Here is a 20,965-nt window from a genome sequence, read left to right as displayed (position 1 = left end):
AGATAAACACATGCAATTTGCAGCAACATGGATGGCGTTGGAAGGGATCATGCTCAGCGAAATAAGCCAAAAAGAAAAAGAAAAATACCAGATGGTCTCACTCATAGCAGGAATCTAGAAAACTTAAATAAGGGACCAGGAAAATGAATAACTATAAGAAAGTGAAAATCAAAATCAACAAAAAACTATGAACCAGAGACACTTTTTGGGGGTGGAGGGTGGGAGGGGAGGGATTGGGGTCAGAATGGGGCGTTTGCAATTGTATGGGGAATATAAAAATAAAATTTATTATTTAAAAAAAAATAAATAAATCTTTAAAAAAAATAAAAATAAATGATTGTGTCTTAATTATGTTCACTTTTGAGAAAATTGTTTATGGTTTTTATTATCACATGATATGGTTTTCAATTTTGTTAATGTTTTCTGTCATATGATCAACCTTTTCAAGTAGATGAATTCTACTTTTTTGTCAGGTGTTTCTTGCTTTAAAATTTTTATTCTTATTTAACTAATAGAAGTTAAAGTAAATTTTCATTTCAGAAATCGAAGAGCTTTAATTGATGACAAGGTTTTTTGGGTCATGCTTCACAGAGACTGTTAACTAAAGCCATTTTGTACATACGGAATGACTTAACTGTATGAATGACATTTAGTATGAAGTCAGGACCCCTCATACTTTAGTAACTTCTTTTCTTTTTCTTTAGTAACTTCTAAGACATTGCAAATTGTAGTTTTCTTGGATTGGAGTTTATGGGCATATTCTTAGGGGCTCACAAATTCAAATTCTTTTCATTCATCTAATTTTTTTTCATTTTGATAACATTTGCCCATTCCCAATGTCTGCACTTGTTTACTCATGTTTCAAAACACTTGGATTCAAGTACTTTTACTTTCTGTTGCTGTGGCTTCCTGAGAAAAGGAGCAGAGACCTGCTTCAGGCATAAATGCTGTTTTGATGCCAAGAGAAAGCTTGTTTTGTCATAAATTGCATATCAACAAAGTTTTTACAGAACTTGATATAAAAGAAACAGTTGGTGGGAAAATTGAATCACCACTAGAACACAGTAAAATAGACATGTGCTGTCACAGCAACAAGTAACTTGTTCATCTGATGGCAGATTGGAGGATTGTGATAGAGTGATGTAATTAAGTTTTTCTATAATAAAAAAAATTGTTTAAATTTTTAGGCACTGTTTCAGCAAACCACATTTAAGAAATTAATTGGAATCTTAGTGGTTCTTTTAGTATTACTTTTTCAAAATTACCTTTTTAAGGTGTAATTTACACCATAAAACACACTCATTTCAAGATACAATTCTGTGATTTTTCACTAAATTCACAGTTTTTGTACAACCATCACCACAATTTAATTTTCATCATCCTAAAAACAAACCTCACTCCCATTTGCAGTAGTTTTTCATTTCCACCTCCAGTCTTAGGCAGCCACTGATCTACATTCTGTCTCCAGAGATTTGCTTTTTCTGAGCATTTAAGATATATGGAATCAAACATACATTAATATACATTAATATATATGGACATACATACAGACATACATATATATGTGGTCTCTTGTGTGTAGCTTCTGTCACTTAGCATAAAGTTTTAGAGGTTCATGCATGGTGTAGTATACACTAGTAGTTTCCTTTTTATGTTCACATTTCATACTTACGACATATTTTGTTTGTCCATTCACCAGTTGATGGACATTTGAGTTGGTTCCACTTTTGAATAATCATGAATAATGCTGCTATGAGCATATGCGTATGCCAGTCTTTTGATGGACATATTTTTCCATCTCTCTTACTGAGATACTTAAAAGATTTCTAGCTCAATCATATGATAAATTTTATGTTTAACATATTAATAACCTGACAAACTTTTCCAAACTGACTGTACCATTTTGCATTCTTATCAACAATATATAAAGCTTCAGTTTCTCTACAATGTCACTAGTGTTTGTTATTGTCTTTGATCATAGTCGGTAGCGTGGATGTGGAGTGGTTAGTATTTACTTTCAAATTCATTTTGAACTTCTAGTTTTATGAGTTGTAAGTATAAAGAGCCTTATTACATACTCAGTTAAATAATATTATAGTAAAAATTGTCCTCACAAAGTGATCTCTAAACATTTTCCTGTTAAAAGGAAGGTGCTACTACTCAAATTTGTAAGATGCTGACATAAGGCATCAAGAAAAAGTTCAGTTGTAGAGTAATCTTAAAAAACATTGAATTGAAAAAAAAACACAGTATAGAATAGAATATAGCTTCAAGAAAGCTTGGAAAAGCAATATATGCCACTTGTTTATAGATGCATAAAAGTGTCCCTGAAAAGGTACACAAGAAACCAATTTGTTTATAGTGAAAAGGGAGACCAAGATGGGGTAAAATGTGTTAATTTGCCCTTTTATATCTGTAGAGTTTTTGTCTCCAGGTGTATAAATTACTTATTTAATATAGAGATACATGTTTTTCTTTTGCTAAAGAATAAAGATATGTTCTATTACCTAATAGTAGCATTAATAATGTATCTCATTATCATTGTTAATATTAATTGAGCCTGGCTGGACTGAGTTCTCTATCAGCTAATTCTCATGATTGCTTGGTGTCATAGGCTTTATTTATTTATTTATTTACTTTTTTTTTAAAAAAACATTTATTTATACAAGCACTGGGTATAGTCAGAAGCGTGGGAGGGTGAGAGAATTCACCAGAGCCAGAGAAGGGAGCAGAGCAGGCAGAAGGACCGAAGTACACTGCTGAGGTCTGTGCGCCATGTGGGACCCTCCTCCTGTGGCCGGGGGAGCAGCTGGGGATTGAACTGGCGCTGCAGAGGCTGCGGACAGCTTCACAATCCAGTGCTCAACCGCTGCGCCACCGGGGAAGCCTCGGCGTCATAGGTTTTAGAGATGTGGGAATGGAGTCTTACAATGATTAATTAATTAGCCAGGTCATACAGTAAGTAATAGAAGAGGGATTTGAATGTAGACATTTTACCTCTGGAGCTTGTATCAGTAATCACTATATAGGGACAGAAGAGATTGAAACCATTTACAATAAGTGCCATCAGAAACAGTCAAGGGTGTGTGTGTTTGCTTTAAACTCTTTTATTTGTAAGCCTTTCTTATCTTAGCACTTTATTCACTGCCTATGCCAGATAACTGAAGTAACACTGTAAGCTTTTAGGGAAATGTTTTTTCACTAGATTGCACCTGATATTTATGAAGTATAACAGTTCATGTAACGTAATCACAACTATTTCCTTTTCTTTTCCCATAATGGTGTCTTTTTTAAAGGAAGCTTTAATGTATTTTAAAATATTGTTTTCTATCCTCATGTATTTTCTGCTTATGTTACTCTAAACCATGTTTTCTTCGAATTTTTATTAGAAAGATTGCCACAATTTTTGGATTGAGCTGTTTATTTTCTTTTTGTTGAGTTGTATGAGCTTTTGTAGATCTTTGCTATCAGTTCCTTGTCAAATGAATGGTGTGCAAAAATTTTCTCCCATTCATTAGGGCATCTATTCATTTTGGTTACAGTCTCTTCTGCTGTGCAGAAGCTTCTTAGTTTGATGTAGTCCCAGTTGTGTATAATCTCCTTTGTTTTCCTGCTGCTGAGGATGAATCCACAAAGAGATCTCTGAAGCTTATGTCATGGAGTGTTTCCATATGAATTTCAGTAATATTCATATAGTAAATGAACAAGTAACAGTTTTCCAAAAAGTTCCATTTTTGTGATATAAGCATACATACTTGTGTTTTTCAGTTACTAGAGAAAATTTTGGAGGGTGCAGCTTAAGAAAGGAAGTGTATTATGTAGGGAAAGGAGAACCTTCCATTTTTTACTTTTATATGACATGGCAAAACTGCATGAATTGCTTTCATAATTAAAAAATTTTATATTTTTCAAAAAACAAAGGTGTTATAAATAAAATTTAACAAGAAATTATGAACTCAAAAAAGGTTGAAATACATATTGAAAGCACTGTGTTATATTCCATAATGCATAGAGATTGGAAGCAATAGGTTATTTTTTTTCACAATATGTAGTTTCTAAATCAATAAAGGTCAATAACAAAGAACGATAAAAATCAACAATAAGGATTAATAAAGAAAGTTTCTCTAGTCCACAGAGAATGTGAGAATGTATTGTTTAGGTATTTAGGTCACTTACTTTCTGAATTTACCATATTTTCACATGAACTTTAACTCTGGATCATATAAAGTCACAAATCTTATCGTATTTTGAAACAAAAAAATACATTTTAATAAAAGAGAGGGTTATAATAAAATTATATATGGTCTGGATAGAAATCTTCTCTCAGTTTAGTTTTGTTTGATATATTTTGTAAACTTACTACTAGCTTGCTAACGTTTAGTACATTTAAGCTGGTAGGTGATATATTCTTAACTAATTCTGTATTAGAAGTCTGTTCTTAAATTTAAAAGCTAAAATATTGAAGTAGCTGAAGTTACTTTTACCATGAAATAACTTAATATTTTCTGATATTCTTATACAGAATCTTTTAATCATTCTTCCTCGTGCTTTTTTGCCCAGTTCCTAGCACTAGATAATATATATTGCATAGCTGGAAGGAACAGACACTTTAATTAAATACTACAGGAAGATAGCATGCAAATCTGAGTGTCTTTTCTGTAATTGTTATTAACGTTCATTTCCAAGTACATCATATTTGACATAGGACTTGAGTGGCTTTTTTTGAGTGGGTGCTGAAAAGGATCAAGAACACTTATTTCTCTTGAGTATTTTGATTAGTAATAATGAGAACAAGTACTGACTTACACTAACAACTTGTAATGTCTTTCAAATATTTAATGTATTCGTTATAGTTGCATACCAAGCTTTTAAAACCTTTCAAATAACCCTAAAGAGAGCATGGAAAAAAATAGTAGTAATAATAGAAATTACTTGTTTCAGGTACTATGCTAAGTGCCTTCCTGCATAACCCTAGTCTTCTGAGATTTATTTCTCTTGGATCTTCAGTGGAGGAAACCAGGACTCACTAAAGTTACATAGCTTGTGCATGAACTATTTCAGGAGAACCTCTGCAGAATGCTGCCTTCTGTCCCATCTGCTAATTTTCCAGAAACTGGGGAGACCGAGTCTAGTGAGGCCGAAGGGTGTGCTCATCATCTCACAGCTAGTTAGTGGCAGAGTGAGGACGACTTGGATCCCTGGGCTCCTGACTCACATTCCGGTGCGCTTTTCACTACATCAGGACACCTTGGCTCCTGAGCCCCAAGTGACAGCCCCAAACAGCTGTGTTTATCTGCATGTCCTGCGTGTCCCAGCTTGTTTTGCTAGCTTAGCAAAAACTACTTAAAAGGATCCTCAATCTTCACCTTCCCACTCCCCTCCACTTACACTCTTGTACTCCCACTTGCCCCATGACTAACTTCACAGAAAGAATTGTGCAATGTCACTAAGCCTTCCTCTGGTGTCAGAGTTACTCCCTGAGAGAACATTCACTTCCTCATGACTCTCGTTTACTGTCAGATTGGCTTTCCTTCTCTTCTCTTTGATCGGAATCTTAGTTGTTTAGGCAGGAATTTGAGGAGCAGATGTTATACCCCTAGAACAAGCCCTTTAATTCTTCTTAGTACTGTGTCTAATGACTCTTAATCCTGTCCTTTTAACTCTGTGACTAGCAGAAATAAGAGTGAAGTGGTACAAGAATGGTAAATTTGATGCTGAACATTTCATTTTAATGTTGGCAAAGAGAGCACATGAAAAGTAGTGAGACAGAGTGAAGATGTTGAATTTTCTTATACAGCTAAAAAGAAAAGTGAGTATTAGTGTGGGATTACTGAGATTTTATATTTCCCTTCAAGTGTAACTAGAGGCATTTGGTAGAGCAATAGCCAGAGAAACGGAGCCTACTGACTTTTTTTCCTACTATTCTGTCATCTTAAATTTCACTGTGTTTTTTAGATTTTCATTTCCCTTTGGAAATACAAATGATTCATCTAAAAAAAAAAAAGAATGTCATCACTTATAGTACTTGCTCTTTCATGGTTAGTGAAGGAAAATTCAGACTCTTCCTATATGGAGAAGGGAGTACCATGAATAAAGGTATACCCCGTGACTAGCTGGTTCATTCCTTTCTTTGCAGACTTTGGTTTACCCTTCAGAACTAATTATCAATTATCTGTTTGTTTACACATAAAACAAATGGGACTAAACAGCCTTTGATTTTATCAGTTCTTCACAGAAACTTAGTTTACCAGCTGGGGGTCTGATTAGGAAGAGAAATCACGTGGTAATTTGAATAGGGAATGTTAATTATAAAGCGTTGCTGACTATAACAGGATGGGAGTAATGAGGATTGCTTAGTTGTTTTTTTTTTTAATTATTTATAGAGGCATGTTTTATTTATTTATTTATTTGTTTGTTTATACATGCACTGGGTACAGTCAGAAACGCAGGAGGGTGAGAGAATTCACCAGAGCCAGAGGGGGGAGCAGAGCAGGCAGAAGGACCGAAATACACTGCTGAGGGGAGCAGCGGGCGGCAGGAGAGGTCTGCGCTCGCCATTGGGACCCTCCTCTGTTGGCCGGGGAGCAGCCGGGGATCGAACTGGCGCCACAGAGGCCGCGGGCAGCTTCGCAACCCAGCGCTCAACCACTGCGCCACCAGGGAGGCCCAATGAGGATTGCTTAGTAAAAGGAAAGAGAACTTTAAAGAATACAAGACTAGCAGATAAAAAGAGGATCCATTTCTCCTCTGATGAGATCTAAACCTTATTTGGGAGGGGCAAATCTATGGTTCACTGAATGGTAAAAAAAAAAAAGGGTTCTGGGATGATGAATGCAGAACCTGCCAGAAACCCATCTCACCTTAGTTACTCTGTTACAAAATCTCCTGGGGGAGTACTGGGGAGTTTACTGGGGCTGCTTGCTAGTACTTCAGCAACCTGGTGGTAGAGAAACTGCACAAGCTGCAGGAGCTGGCACTGGAAGAGCTGTGAGTGGTGCTGGGACCTACTGAGAGAACACTCCAGAAGCAAGGAGGAAAGCCCCTTCCTTTTGCAATATCTTTCCAGCGCCCTCTATGGAGAAAACTTTATATCAGGCCAGCTGGAAAAGTAAAACTGTTTTAAGGGCCCAAATCCATTCTTGCTGAACAGGTAGTGAAGGGTAAATTTGAGGTTGGACCCACTGAATATCCACATGTTAATGAATGAAGTTGATTACTTACCTCACCATGCACAAAAATGAATTCTGGGAAGGTGATAAAAATTAATTAAAGCTAATAGAGGGGGAATTGGTTGGTTGAGGATTTAAGGTAAGTAGTGAAGATTTTAATACATTACTTTGGAGAGGGAGGAGACAACTAACAGGATAGCTACCGGTATTAAGGTCCATTTGAGGTTATTGTTCTAATTTTATAGAATTAGCAATTTGTGCAATCGGTGCCTTTTTTTCTGGCAAAGCTGAATGTAGTGAAAGTATAAACATTATACTCAATGTCTTTTTTTTTTTTTTAAAGATTTATTTATTTATTTATACACAACCGGGATACAGACCAGATATGCGGGAAGGTGAGAAGATTCACCACAGACAGAGCAGGGAATAGAACAGGCAGACTGATGAAATACACTGCTGAAGGGAGCAGCGGGCGAGACAGGCGAAGTCTGCCACGCCATGTGGGACCCTTGCTGGCCGGCCAGGATCAAACTGGTGCTGCAGAAGCTGTGGACAGCTTCACAGAGCTGCACTCAACCACCTGCACCACCAGGGGAGGTCCTATATTCATTGTCTTACTAGACTATTTTCTTTTTCTTTTGCACAGCCATCAGATCAAGTCATTACAGTATAGTAATACAGGAGATATGATTCTTGTTGTATCTGGAAGCTCTCAGGCCAAAGTGATTGACAGAGATGGTTTTGAAGTAATGGAATGTATAAAGGGAGACCAGTATATTGTGGACATGGCCAACACCAAGGTAAGCATGAAAAAGAATATTTTAGTGAATTTTATTAATTTAGTACACACCAACATAATTCCCTCAATCAGTTCATTGACTGTTATTGAGTATCCAGTATGTTAGCTGATACAAACAATTCAAATATAATTTTATCATAAAATTGTATGCATTTGTATTGTAATGGTGCCTTGAGTAGTTTTATAGGTACATTTGTATCTGTAATCTTTATACCATTGTTTGCGTACATGTATATTTTTTAATAGTGATACAGAAGAGCTCTTTTCAGTTATATATCATAACATACACATTGCAGGGAGAGTAATTACACTTAGACCTTTTAACATTAAAGTTTATTGAGTTTCTAGTGATTCCTGTTGACAAGAGAAATTTTGGAAAATAAAACAAGAAGAAAATTTTACTTACAATCCTACTACCTAAATATAATCATTAACACTTCAATTTCTAAAAGTCTTTTTTCCAATATGTTTGAAAGACACATTGGAATATTTCTGATCATTCCTGAAACATTGTGAAGCTGTGAAGATTACCAGTCTGGAATTCATGTGGTTTATTAGTTATTTTATCTGGGAAAATGAGATCTTCTTAAAATTTAGGTGACTGGGAAAGTGAGACAAGGATAAGCAGGAATCAACCTTTATACCATATAAAAGAATACTCCAAAAAAAATCATAGTTATTTATATGGCCTTTTAAAACTCGTTCATTCTAAACCAGAACTTTGATTCATTGTGTCCAATCAGAGAGTGTTTTCCTCTGTGCTTGGAATTCTTAGGCATACTCTTTGTCTGAGATGCAGATGGGGCACTTTGACCTATAGCTCCTTTTAATAAAGAGTTCTGTTTGCAAATCAAGATCTGGTCTCTGCATATTTTCATTGCTGCTGAGGTGTCATTACTTCTAAACTATTATAGAAGATAGAAGTGCGATGTATGGGGGTCAACAACAAACCAAAATAACCTAAACCCAAAATATATAAAAAATCGTGATTTCACACACATCCAGTTCTAATTTAACTTTGTAATCTTTCCCCTTTCTATATTTGTATTTCCCTTCTCCAACAGCGAGAAACTTGACCTCTGACAATGTCGCTATATTTACTCATTTGTTCAGTGCTATAGTATATAGCAAGTAGTTTCAGATTGTTATATCCATAGTCTTGTTATAGGCAGAATTCTAAGATGAGTGTAGATATGAACTCCATTTATGAGATATTCCTGTGATTAGTTTGTATTCTTTGTCACAGTTGATATTAAGACAGTAAGATTTTTCCATCTCAGTGGATCACATTAGCCCTTAAAAGGGATTGGGTTCCTCCTCACCAAAACAATTTGACTCAAGGGAGATTTTCTGTTGCTGCATTGAAGAAGGAAGCAGAACTTGAGTGATGATGTTGGATATATAGCTAGGGAGATTTTTTAAGCAGACAGTTGAAGATGCTGCCTGGTTTCTTCTTCATGCTGATAGTAAAATATGACAGAAGAAAGCTACATTGCGGGAACTCTTATTGAAAGGGAACCAGAACTAGATGACATAGTTAATTTTGAGCCTATCCAGATGGCAAAGAATGTTAAAATGAAAAAATTGCTTCTGAAAGTGTGGTCTAGAGAAAAAGCCAAGGATGTGACCATGTAACCTTTTGCTAAAACCTCAGAAAGATCAAAAGATAGAGTGCTCACTTACACTAAAGACTCTTCCAAGGAATCAAGTGTGTTAATTTCCTAACCAAACCAGGAAGTTCAAGGATATAACTAGGAAGTTCAAGGATATAACTTCTTAACCATGTCTGCAGGAGCTATAGATAAAGAAGCCATTGCTTTGAAAAAGTTCATAGGCATGACTTTTATCTAGCTCATATTCAACATGAGAAAGATTTTTATTTGCTGGCTTGGAAGATGGAGCAGTCCCCAGTGGACAGACAATGAAGAAATGGGTATTTCAGTCCTACAACTACAATGAAGTTGGGTTTTCCCAGAAATCCGAGTGAGCTCGGAAACCAATTCTTCACGAGACTGCAGAAAGAAATTCAACCATGCCTTATCCTGATTATGGTTTCTGAGACGAAACAGAAACTCTAGCCACATTGTGACTGGACTTCTCACCTACAGAATTGTTAGCTAATAAATTGGAGGTGTTTTAAGAGCCAAAGCTTGTGGTAATTTGTTGCACAGAAATAGAAAAATAACACAGTTCTGTAAGAAGCAAGCATGCTAAGAAATACTGAATGCCCCTAAAAAGGTGGTGTGACTGTAGTCAAACTCAAGACAGGTATTGACTTTTAGTGGGAGAAGGGAGTATGTTTACTTGGTGAATGGAGGGATAGATGTGCTCCTGCACGTAGTTTTTTTTTTTTTTTTAAAGATTTATTTTATTTATGCATACAAGAGCTGGGGTACAGGCCAGAGGTGTGTGTATGTATGGAGAGGGATTAGAGGATCTACCAGAGACAGAGTGGGGAACAGAACAGGCAGATTGACCGAAGTACACTGCTGAGAGGAGCAGCGGGTAAGTCAGGAGAGGTCTGCTGCGCCATTTAGGGGGATCAAACTCGTGCTGCAGAGGCCACGGACAGCTTCATAGGCTGCATCTTAACCCCTTGCGCCACCAGGGAGGCCCTGCGCAGACATATTTAGAGGTGGGGTCCTTGGATAGGAAAGTGACAGTGTCAGCCACCCACTGGAAGGGTTGTTGCCTAGTTTTGTGTTGGGAGAAGTGGGATGAGGTTTTCATTATGAAAGGCAGAATAGCTATTGATGTGAAGAATTGTGGGAACACTAAGGGTTACAGGATGTAAATTTGTAGGGACGATCATCCTTCATGCTCGAATGATATTCTTGCATATTATTCAGTAGCCTGGGCATTTGAATGGCATATAGTTATAGGGAGGAAGGAAGTTACTCCAGAATAAAAGTCGTTTATTTAGGTAGAGCAAAAGTCATTCGGGTTTATGCTGAAAGAATTGGTATTTGGGATATTGAAAATAAAGCTAAAGAATTGGAAAATAGAAAATTGTGTGACTAATAAGTGGATATGTAGAGTCCAGAACTTACCAGGTAATAAATATTTGTTAAATCAATAAATAATGGAAGTTCATGATATCAGAAAAGGAGCTACTCATGGTAATGGCAGAGTTAGCCATGGTTGGAGCTGCTGAAATATCTTGAAAGAGGTAATTGGAGTTGAGTAGATCAAAGAAGAATGAAATTATCTCTTTGATGTGTTCAAATGGATTTTAAAATTGTCCAGGAATTAAAAAGACTTGGACTTCAGAGTCCTTGATTCATAGAAGGAAATGACTAAGAGTATGATGGATTACAACAGGGGTTGGGAAACTAGGGGTTGGGAAACTGCAGTCTGTGGGCCAAATCCAGCAGGCACCCTTTTTTGTAAATAAAAGTTTTATTGGAACTCAGCCATACCTATTCATTTACTATTGTCTATGCCTGCTTTTTTGCGCTGCTGCGATAGTGTTGAGTAGTTGGAATGGAGACCAAAGTCTAAAATATTTACTATCTAACCCTTTAGAGAAAAACTGTGCTTACCCCCAAATTAAAGCTGTGAACATTTCCTCTGATAAAATGTACTCACACAAAATTTTGGTTTTTCAAGAAGTTTGGTGATTCTTGACAGCCTGTGAATGGACTCAGTTCAGAAGGACTTTTGGCTCAAGCCTCACATTGATTCTTTGCTACATTTCATCTCCTTAGGAGTTGCCCCTCGCTGTTAGCTCACCTTGCCAAAGACAGGGGTCCTTTCATTTTTGTGAGTCACCACATGTTGGGCCTTACCCTATTTGGTGACTACAAATGGCTTCAAAGCATGGCAGCTATTTTACACCTCAGATTAGTGTAGACTAGAACACTGTGTGTGTGTGTGTCTATCCAGGAAACTAATGTTGATCATGGACCAGTCATGCCCTTTTTTATATAAAGCATAGCATATTATGAGAAATGAATAAGTGCTTAATTCTTAATTCTTTCCTGTAGGCTCTCCCCAGATAAGGTTGCTAAATAAAGTAAAAATTTCCTTTTTCTTTTTTCAACCCCAGGAGGCCCTATGTTTAGATAAAGGAGAAAAACTAGTTTATTTGAGGAAAGTGTTTGAGTCACTGACCTTTAATAGGTGTCACTTTAAATTTTTTTCCACAAATGTTAGCCATTGTACGGAATCTGTTTAGATCCATTTAAGAATCCTCAGTTGAACTTCATTTTTGTTATGACTAATTTTGGTCATTGTTTTAACACAAGGGTACTTAACATTCCCATTGCCTTTGTCATGTTCCTATCATTACAAACAAGAAACAACTCTTAGATTTTTTTCAGTTTAACCTACAGTTTGTGTTCATTTTTGGAGTATGTGACATAAAGGGGTCACATGTTCCTTCATTTTAATATCCTATATAATGGGGATCATTTTCTTTTGGTTCTTTAAAAAATATCCTCTATGTGCCACAGTGCTGTTTCAACTCCAGTCAACAAATATCACTAAAAATTCTGTCTTGGGGGGGGTCCTTCCTTAAAGACCAACATGGATGGGTTGAGTTGTTGGTTTGCTGTTAGAACAAAGTATTGAAAGTGTGTTTCTGAGAAATGAACTGAGCAGCATCTATAGAATCCCTGAGTCTGAAAGTGGGAGAGGAAAATGGTAACCTAGGAACTGACTGGGAGGTAAGCAGAGTATGTATTGAAGTCAGAGAGCCAGCAGGGCTGTCAGAGGAGATGGGACTGAATTAAGTGGAAGAAAATGAGGGGTGTGGAGTACTGTGAAGATTGAGGAAGCCAAGACAGTTTAGTATCTAAATCCTCCAAGCAAGACCTTGGATTATTGGGGTCTTCCTTTTATTGCACATGATAAGCTATTTCCTGACCCAGAGGCAGATTTTTACTGAAGTGAAATTAGACCAAATGGTTATTTGCTGCTAGGCATTAGGAATTCTTTTTGTCTTGGATAACATAGTCTGAAAAATTTCTAGTTTAGGAAGAGATTCCTATAGATTTTAATCTATCAGCCATTCAATTATTATCTTTCAGTAAAATGGGTGCACTAAATTGAGGAGAACCTAACTCATTCTTCCCTTCATGACATTATGTCATATCTGACAGTAAATTGTCTCTTCTCATGATATTGTAACTCTCAGCAGCGGTTGACATGACTGATCATGTCCTTGAAATACCTTCCTTATTTGACTTCCAATTTATTCTTCTGTCCTGGTTTTCTTCTTATTTCATTGACCATTACTGTTTACTCTTGTTTTGTTGTTCCTCCTTTTGATTCAACCTCCTAAATGTTGGAGTATCCAGAGGTCAGCACTGAGCCCCCCTTGGTATTTATCCCTAGTCCCTGATTGAGCTCATTTGGTCACATGACTTTAAATACCATCCATGGACACTGATGACTTACAAATTTATGTTTCTTGCCATGTCTTCTTCCCTGTCCAGTGATACCAACAACTTATTTCACAAACTCACTTGAGTGCAAAATAAGCATTTCAACATCAAATGTCCAAAAAAAGGAGAATGTGATTGTTCTTCCTAGACCTACTACTTTTGTGGTGTTATCTCAGTAAATGGCTCCACCATTTACCAATTGATCAGCCCCCAAACTCAAGTTCTGCTTGACTCCTCTCTTCCCTCATGTATATCATCTGTCTCAATGGTAAACCATATTTTACCAAGAAAACTTTATGAATACAAACTGCTATAAATATTTGTACGTAAGTGTCATAAGTTTTCAGATCAGTTAGGTTAATACCTGGGACTTTTATTCCTGAATCCTATGGTCAAACTATGTTTCTTTGTAAAAAGATGCCTAACTATATTCCAGAGTGAATGTATCATTTTGTGTCTCCACCAACAATGAATTAAGTTCTTGTTACTCTCCATTTTTGCTAACAGTTAGTATTGTCAGTTTTTTTTAACTTAGTTATTGTAATAGGATCGCATTGTTTTAATTTGCATTTTCCTAATGACTAATGATGTTGAGCGTCTTTATATGTTTACCATCTTTATAGCTTTGTTTTTTTTTTTTAAAGATCCATGCTTTTCTTTTTTTAAAGATTTATTTATTTATACAAGCACTGGGCATAGTCAGAAGCGCAGGAGGGTGAGAGAATTCATCAGAGATAGAGCGGGGAACAGAACAGGCATACTGACGAAATACACTGCTGAGGGGAGCAGCGGGCGGCAGAAGAGGTCTGCGCACCATGTGGGACCTTTGCCGGCAGCTGGGGATCAAACCGGCGCTGCAGAGGCTGCAGGCAGCTTTCGCAGCCATCTCTCAACCGCTGCGCCACCAGGGGAGGCCCCCTTTATATCTTTGTTGGTGGGTGTCTGTGTTTTTGGTTTTTTTTTTTTATTTTAACTAAAACATCGTTTTGAAAGAGTTGCACATTGGTATGAAATTATGAGAAAGAATATGGAGAGAACACAAAATCCTTCTAGTGGAGATCTATGGTAAAATGATAATGTCATGAGCAATATGTGGCTAGTTATACAGACAAGATTTTGAATATTTCCATTATCACATGACCACCTCATATTGTACTGTTGTTTTTTTTTTTTCCATTTTTTAAATAGAGGCATGTTTTATTTATTGATTTGTTTGTTTGTTTGTTTATACATGTTCTGGGTACAGTCAGAAGCGCGGGAGGGTGAGAGAATTCACCAGAGCCAGAGAGGGGAGCAGAGCAGGCAGAAGGACTGAAGTACACTGCTGAGGGGAGCAGCGGGCGGCAGGAGAGGTCTGCGCTCCATGTGGGACCCTCCTCTGGTGGTCGGGGAGCAGCCGGGGATTGAACCGGCGCCGCAGAGGCCGCGGGCAGCTTCGCAACCCAGCGCTCAACCGCTGCGCCACCGGGGAGGCCCTGTTGTTTTTTTTTAAAGACAGTATGTTTTTTTATTTATTCATTTAGTTTTCACAACCCTCCTTACCTATTATATTTACTAAGGTAAAGTTGGTTTGCCTCATTGTATTTGTTTTAGGGGTTATGCCACTAGGACTACTAGGGGTTCAAGCCATTAGGAATGCATGTTTTCACACCATGCCCCATATCTTCCACCATGCTCCACTGGGCCTCCTCCCTCCCTCCCTTTTACCCTCCTGCCCTTCCCTTCTGTTTGCTGTTTTGCAGTCAGACATCAAGGGTTTGTTACTACTTTAGTTTTGTATGACACTTTGTTTTGTTTCTCTATATTCCACATATAAGTGAAACTGTTCAGTATTTGTCATTTTTCTTCTGACTTATCTTGCTTAGCATTATCCTGTCTAGGTCCATCCATGTTGCTGCAGATGGCAAGCATTCACCTATCTGTCTGTCTGTCCATCTGTCTGTCTGTCTCTCTCTCTATCTATCTATCTATCTCTGAGTATTATCCCATTGTGTCTATATACCACATTTTCCAGATTCATTTCTCTGTCCTTGGCACTTAGGATTCCATAACTTGATTTTGCTGACTCCATCATTTACTTTATATTTATTTATTAGCATTCTACAATATGGATCAACTTTCTATTTATAAGTATCCACTTTAGAATTCTTATTTTAGCCAATGGTTTACAATCCAGTACTCTCATTATTTATTCTGATACCCTAATTGTCTCGAATTTGGGTGGTGGAAGCCCCTTCAACTTGCACTTCCATCATTTTAATATAATCCCATGGTTTTGCACTAGCTCCTTCTTTTTCAGTACAACAGAATGTTTCATGTTCATCTTTTATTTTTTCCTACCCCAACTTTAAAATCAGTAATTTCTTCAAGGAGCCCTGGTTCATTTTAGTGGAGAATGATATTTCAAAACTAGAGTCTTTGTGCAGGCTTTGCTTTGGGGTGTCAATGCTTCTAAATAATCTTAGCATATGAAGCTAGAGCATCATTTGCACACTTACATATGTAGAGGGAGCATGGCACATTTTATATCTACCTATTACAAATCATGACTTCAGATTTCTGTCCCTAATTTCAAACACCACAGAATTCATTCCAGTTTTCCCTCTGCTCACTTTTATAACTCCCTTCTCCAACTGTGGGAAACCTGACTCCCATTTTCCCCAATATATTTTCTCATTTGCTTAATTCTTCATTATATTGAAAACGGTTTCAGAATTGTTAATGCATACCACTGCAAAAAAGAAACAAATGTATTAACTAGCATTCAGTATTTATTTACCATTATTTTTGGTCTTTAGAATGGCAGTATTAAGTTCAGTGTATTAATTTCCTAGGACTACTGTAATAAATTAACACACACTTAGCTTAAAACAACAGAAATTTATTCTTTTGCAATTATGGAGACCAGAAGTCCTAGATCAAGGTGTGGGCATGACCATGCTCTCTCTAATGGCTCGAGAGGGATCATTCTTTGCTTTTTCCAGTTTTGGGTGGGTTCAGGTTATTCCTTGGTTTGTTGCTGCCTAACTTCTGTCTCTGCCTCCATTTTCAGAGCCTTCTCCATCTTGTGTTCTCCCATTTTCTGTCTCACATAAAGGTACTAGCCATTAGATTTAGGACCTGCCTGAGTTAACTCACACTGATCTCATCCCCAGTTTCTTAATTATATCTGCTCTTTGTTCCAATAAGGTCCTAATCACAGGTTCCAGCAAGTAGAACATGGACAATCTTTTTTGGGGCCACTATTAAACCTACTTCAGGATATAGAACTACTGGGTTATTACCCTCTGTTTATCCTTTCAAAGTATTTGTTGTTTATTTGAAATACAATTCGATTCATATGTCTTTGTTTATATTTAAATTTAGGTATCTCCCCTCCTTGTTTTTGTATATATATATCATTACCACAATTTCAAAAATCAAATAGCATACTAATAAAGAATTAAAATTATGGTGACTTTTATGAAGGAAATGGGCAGTACTCTGGTAGAAAACAATGAAATGGGCCATAATTATTCTTTACAAAGCCAGTAGCATGTGAACTGAGCTAGTGGCATGTGAACTGAGATTTGAAAAATGAGAAGAAGCCACTCATGGGAAAGTGGAAATAAGGAACTTTCCAGCAGATAGAAAAGGATGTGTGAAGGCCCTAGTGTAGGGAAAGAGCTGGGTGAACTGGAGAAAATAAAAGATCAGTGGACTAGTGCCTATTGGACAAAACTGAGCACAAAATAAGATGTGAAGAAAGCAGGAGCCTAAAAATTTAAGTTGTTGTAGACTATGTAAAGAGGCTAGAAGCCAGTAGAAGATAATAAGCAGAAGAGTGGCACTTTTAGAAATTTATTTTTAAAAGACTATATCGATTGTTATGTGAAGAGGGAAAGTAGAGACCAGTAATAAACACATTCTAGTGCCTAATAACTGCTGTGGAGACATGAGATAATGTCTGCTCATGCAGGAGCAGTATTGGTGGAAAAGGAGACAGGTAGATGGATTTGAGATGTGTATTGGATTGAATTTACAGGACTTGCCAATAGATTGAATCAGCACATAAACAGTTTAGAGGTTATGGTTATTGGTATTTAAGGATGGTTTCAGATAGTTATTAGTTAGTGGAATTAAAGGGTAGTATATATTTAAGGATGATTTCCAAGTTTGTAGCTTTAGCAGCTGGGAAAGAAGTTATTTCAAATGAAGGGTACAGTAAGAATCAAGATTTTCCTATTGGGCCTATTATGTTTGAAAGTTCATGGCATGCAAATGGGAATGTCAAGAATATAGTTGGATATGCAAGTCTTGAACTCAGGAGAGGAAGTGGAATTTCAAACTTCCCTATCTAGTTCTTCCAGACATTACTTCAGTCCTTCCTTGTTGCAGGAAGAGGTTCTACCTCTTGGTCCCCATTTGTGTCCTGCAAACATGGACAGAGTGAAAGGATTTAGCCAGACATTATTTGAGGCACTCTGGGCAACTTGGACTGGAGATGGTCTCCAGTCCCATGTGGGGGTACTTCAGTTCCAATTCATTCGTTCCAGAGAGTTACAGTTATTTCCCTTCTAAGTCATTTAAATATGCACATTTTGTTCTTTTTCAGGTAGCTTTACTTGGGACTCTTTCAGAATAAGAGACCCTGCCATTATTATATTAAAAAGTAATAGACTTTTCTGCCCTACCTGAACCTGAGTTATTACATGCAACCATTCTGGTTGACTTTGTTACCTAGGGTGAAAAATTATGTGTGTGTGTGTGTTTATATTTGATATGTTCTCTGTGGCTGATTTGTGTGTATGTCTGTTCTTATAGCAACATCACATTTTTTTAATTATAGTGTTTTTATATTATATTTTATATTTAGTAGGGCTGATTTTCCTGATCATTTTAAGATGTTTTTTCCTTTTCTCATATACATACAGTCGTAGTGTGGAGTCAAGATTGTTGACACATTTTTAGAAAGTGTGGAGTTTTCCTCCTACCTTGTTTTTACCTTCATTACTTGTAAATTCTTTCTGTTCTTGTTTTCCACTGAGAAAAAAATGTCTTTAAGGAATAGCCTTTTTATGATCGTTTTACCATTTACTTTTCTCCTAAAATTAGGATGTCATTTCCCCTCTATTTTTATTCTTTTTTTTAAAGATTCATTTATTTATTTATACAAGAACCGGGGTACAGGCCAGATGCACGGGAGGGTGAGAGGATTCACCAGAGACAGAGAGGGGAACAGAACAGGCAGACTGACAAAATACATTGCTGAGGGGAGCAGCAGGCGAGACAGGAGAGGTCTGCCACGCCATGTGGGACCCTCGCTGGCCAGCCAGGATTGAACTTGCATTGCAGAGGCTGCCAACAGCTTCACAACGGTGCAGTGCGCTCAACCGCCTGCACCACCAGGGGAGGCCCTATTTTTATTCTTATTAAGCATCTATTGTATGCAAGTATAGTGCTAATTCCTGGGTATGGGGCCGTTGCACAACATGAAAATAAACAAAATGAAATAAACATAGCATATTATGAAATACCATTGGGATAAGATAATAGTTTGTAATTAAACAAATTTTAGAGAACTAAAATTTTTTACTTTTAAGTATAATGTTTAGTTTCTGGTCAGTTTATTTTTTACCTTTTTGAACATCTCTTTTCCTTTGTTTTTATGTTTTTGTAAGGGTCACACAGCGATGCTACATACTGGGTCATGGCATCCCAAAATCAAGGGAGAATTTATGACTTGTTCAAATGATGCGTGAGTATTGTTAGTAATCTAATACATTCACACTTTTAATATTTTCATTTTGTAGCAGTCTTTCTAGTAAAGTGAGAAATAGTGTATTAGGAATCCTGATGTTTATATATTCTTGTTACTTTGATTTTAACTGATAGTATAAGTTTTGATTAAACAAATGTGGAAACTATGAAAATGAGAGATAAACTCCAATAGAGTTTATCAGGAACATTGGATCAGATTGATGCTATTATGGGAACTCAGATGGTTTTGAAGTTGTGATTTATAATTTGTTGCTTTTCATAGTTAATGCTGATTTCTATCTGAGACTAATAACAACTATAAATTTATTGTTTAAATAATTGTCTTTGGAAGTAATAACTGAAAAAAATTGCTTAAGTGGTATTAAGATTCTTTTATGTTATTTTTGTTGGCTTGGATTCAAGAATATTAGAGCAATTTTTTCCTAGTCTGTTATATTGAGTGATTCATTTCTAGTATAAGGAAAGTTCTGAAGAATGTGAGAAAATTAGGATTAAAAATATTAGCAAATTAAAAATATAGATGGTATTATTTAGGTGAAACTGCTATATTTTTCTCTATTGCTGTATATTTCAGGACTTTTTCCTACCTAGATTATTTTGTCTTTTATATTTTTTGCTTTCTGATATTTATAATTTGCCTCATTATCTTTCAAAATTGCTGTTCACATTCTTGAATATTTCATGTTTTCTGGAATTAGGGTAGGTAGTGATGGTATTACATATGTCAAATGAAGAAAGTGGCTATGCCTTTCCCAAGTACATAGGATTCTAAGTAGTTGAGCCTGGCTGTGACCCAACCATGTTAAGTACTTTGTCAGTGATTTTTACATAGGTTATGGTGGTTGACATACAGATGTATTCATAGGATACAAATCCCTTTTCCAAGACATGAAAACTCACCTCATCAGGAGCACTTTGCAATATATTCCTTATTGGAAGGGCAAATTCTCTGCTTTGAAGTCTCCAGAAGGGCACCCAGTGGTGATACTATCACATTATTTGACTCATGAGGATCCTTAGACTTTCATTGCCATTAGAGGTCCATTGTTAACAGACACACTCCATCTTAATTGGTAATGCTTTCATTATACTTTATTGTGATTGTCAGTTGAATGTTTTATTATGTGACCCAGTAAAATCTTCTAAATAGGTTTCAGGAAAAAAGTTAATAACCATGACATATTGGTTGCTTCATACTGGAAAACTTCATGGCTTGTTAGGAGCAACTAACCTCTATCAGGCGTCATCTGAAATTTTAGATCTGATACTATGAAATTCATCCTGAATTAAGAAATAGTCTGTGATTCAGAAAATAGTTTAGTGAGGGCCTTTAGGCAAAACCTGTCCTATATATAGAGAAACATTTCACATAGCAACCAATCACAGAAAAATAATGACAGGATTAGGAGGATAACAAATACTGGAGAGATGACAAACCCTCACAAAATAATGTCTCCTTTCAGAATCAGGGAAGAGAGAAAATATAACAGAAAAGGTGGGCAGTGGCAGTGCCCAGGGTAATTAAAAAAAAAAGGTAGACACAGAGAAAGAGGATCTGAACTAGCGTAAAAGCAGAGAAACTCATATATTTCACAAACCCATTTGTATGTAAACATTTGTAAAATAAGACTTCTAAGTACTGAATGAGTCTTTGAGGATAGATTTTTGGAATCATTGGTAGAATTAAGAGCCAGAGACTTGTTTTACTACCCCCACCCTCCAAAGTGAGACCAATTTTTATTCTGGGCTGCACATGCAATGTTAAAAAAATACATACCAGCAACATGTGGGTAGGTACAGGGGTCAAAGAAAAGAAGTGTTGGTACTGCTTTCCTGAGGAATCAGAAATC

General features: G+C 36.6%; 1 protein-coding gene across 2 annotated transcripts in view; it reads left to right on the top strand.

Moving 5' to 3' along the window:
- WDR70 (WD repeat domain 70) overlaps nucleotides 1-20,965 on the top strand; it is a 194,527-nt gene that overhangs the window by 47,249 nt on the left and 126,313 nt on the right. For both annotated transcript variants that reach the window (XM_037530393.2, XM_054688324.1), the window contains 2 exons: nucleotides 7,816-7,969; nucleotides 19,016-19,092. In XM_037530393.2, coding sequence (XP_037386290.1) covers nucleotides 7,816-7,969; nucleotides 19,016-19,092 — 231 coding nt within the window. The remainder of the gene's footprint in view (nucleotides 1-7,815; nucleotides 7,970-19,015; nucleotides 19,093-20,965) is intronic.

The sequence above is a fragment of the Talpa occidentalis genome, unplaced genomic scaffold, assembly GCF_014898055.3.
Source record: "Talpa occidentalis isolate TD23 unplaced genomic scaffold, MPIMG_talOcc4v2.1 talOcc4.6, whole genome shotgun sequence".
Classification (NCBI taxonomy): Eukaryota; Metazoa; Chordata; class Mammalia; order Eulipotyphla; family Talpidae; genus Talpa; species Talpa occidentalis.
Note: the sequence above shows the minus strand (reverse complement) of the source record. Positions and strands in the feature narration are given on the sequence as shown.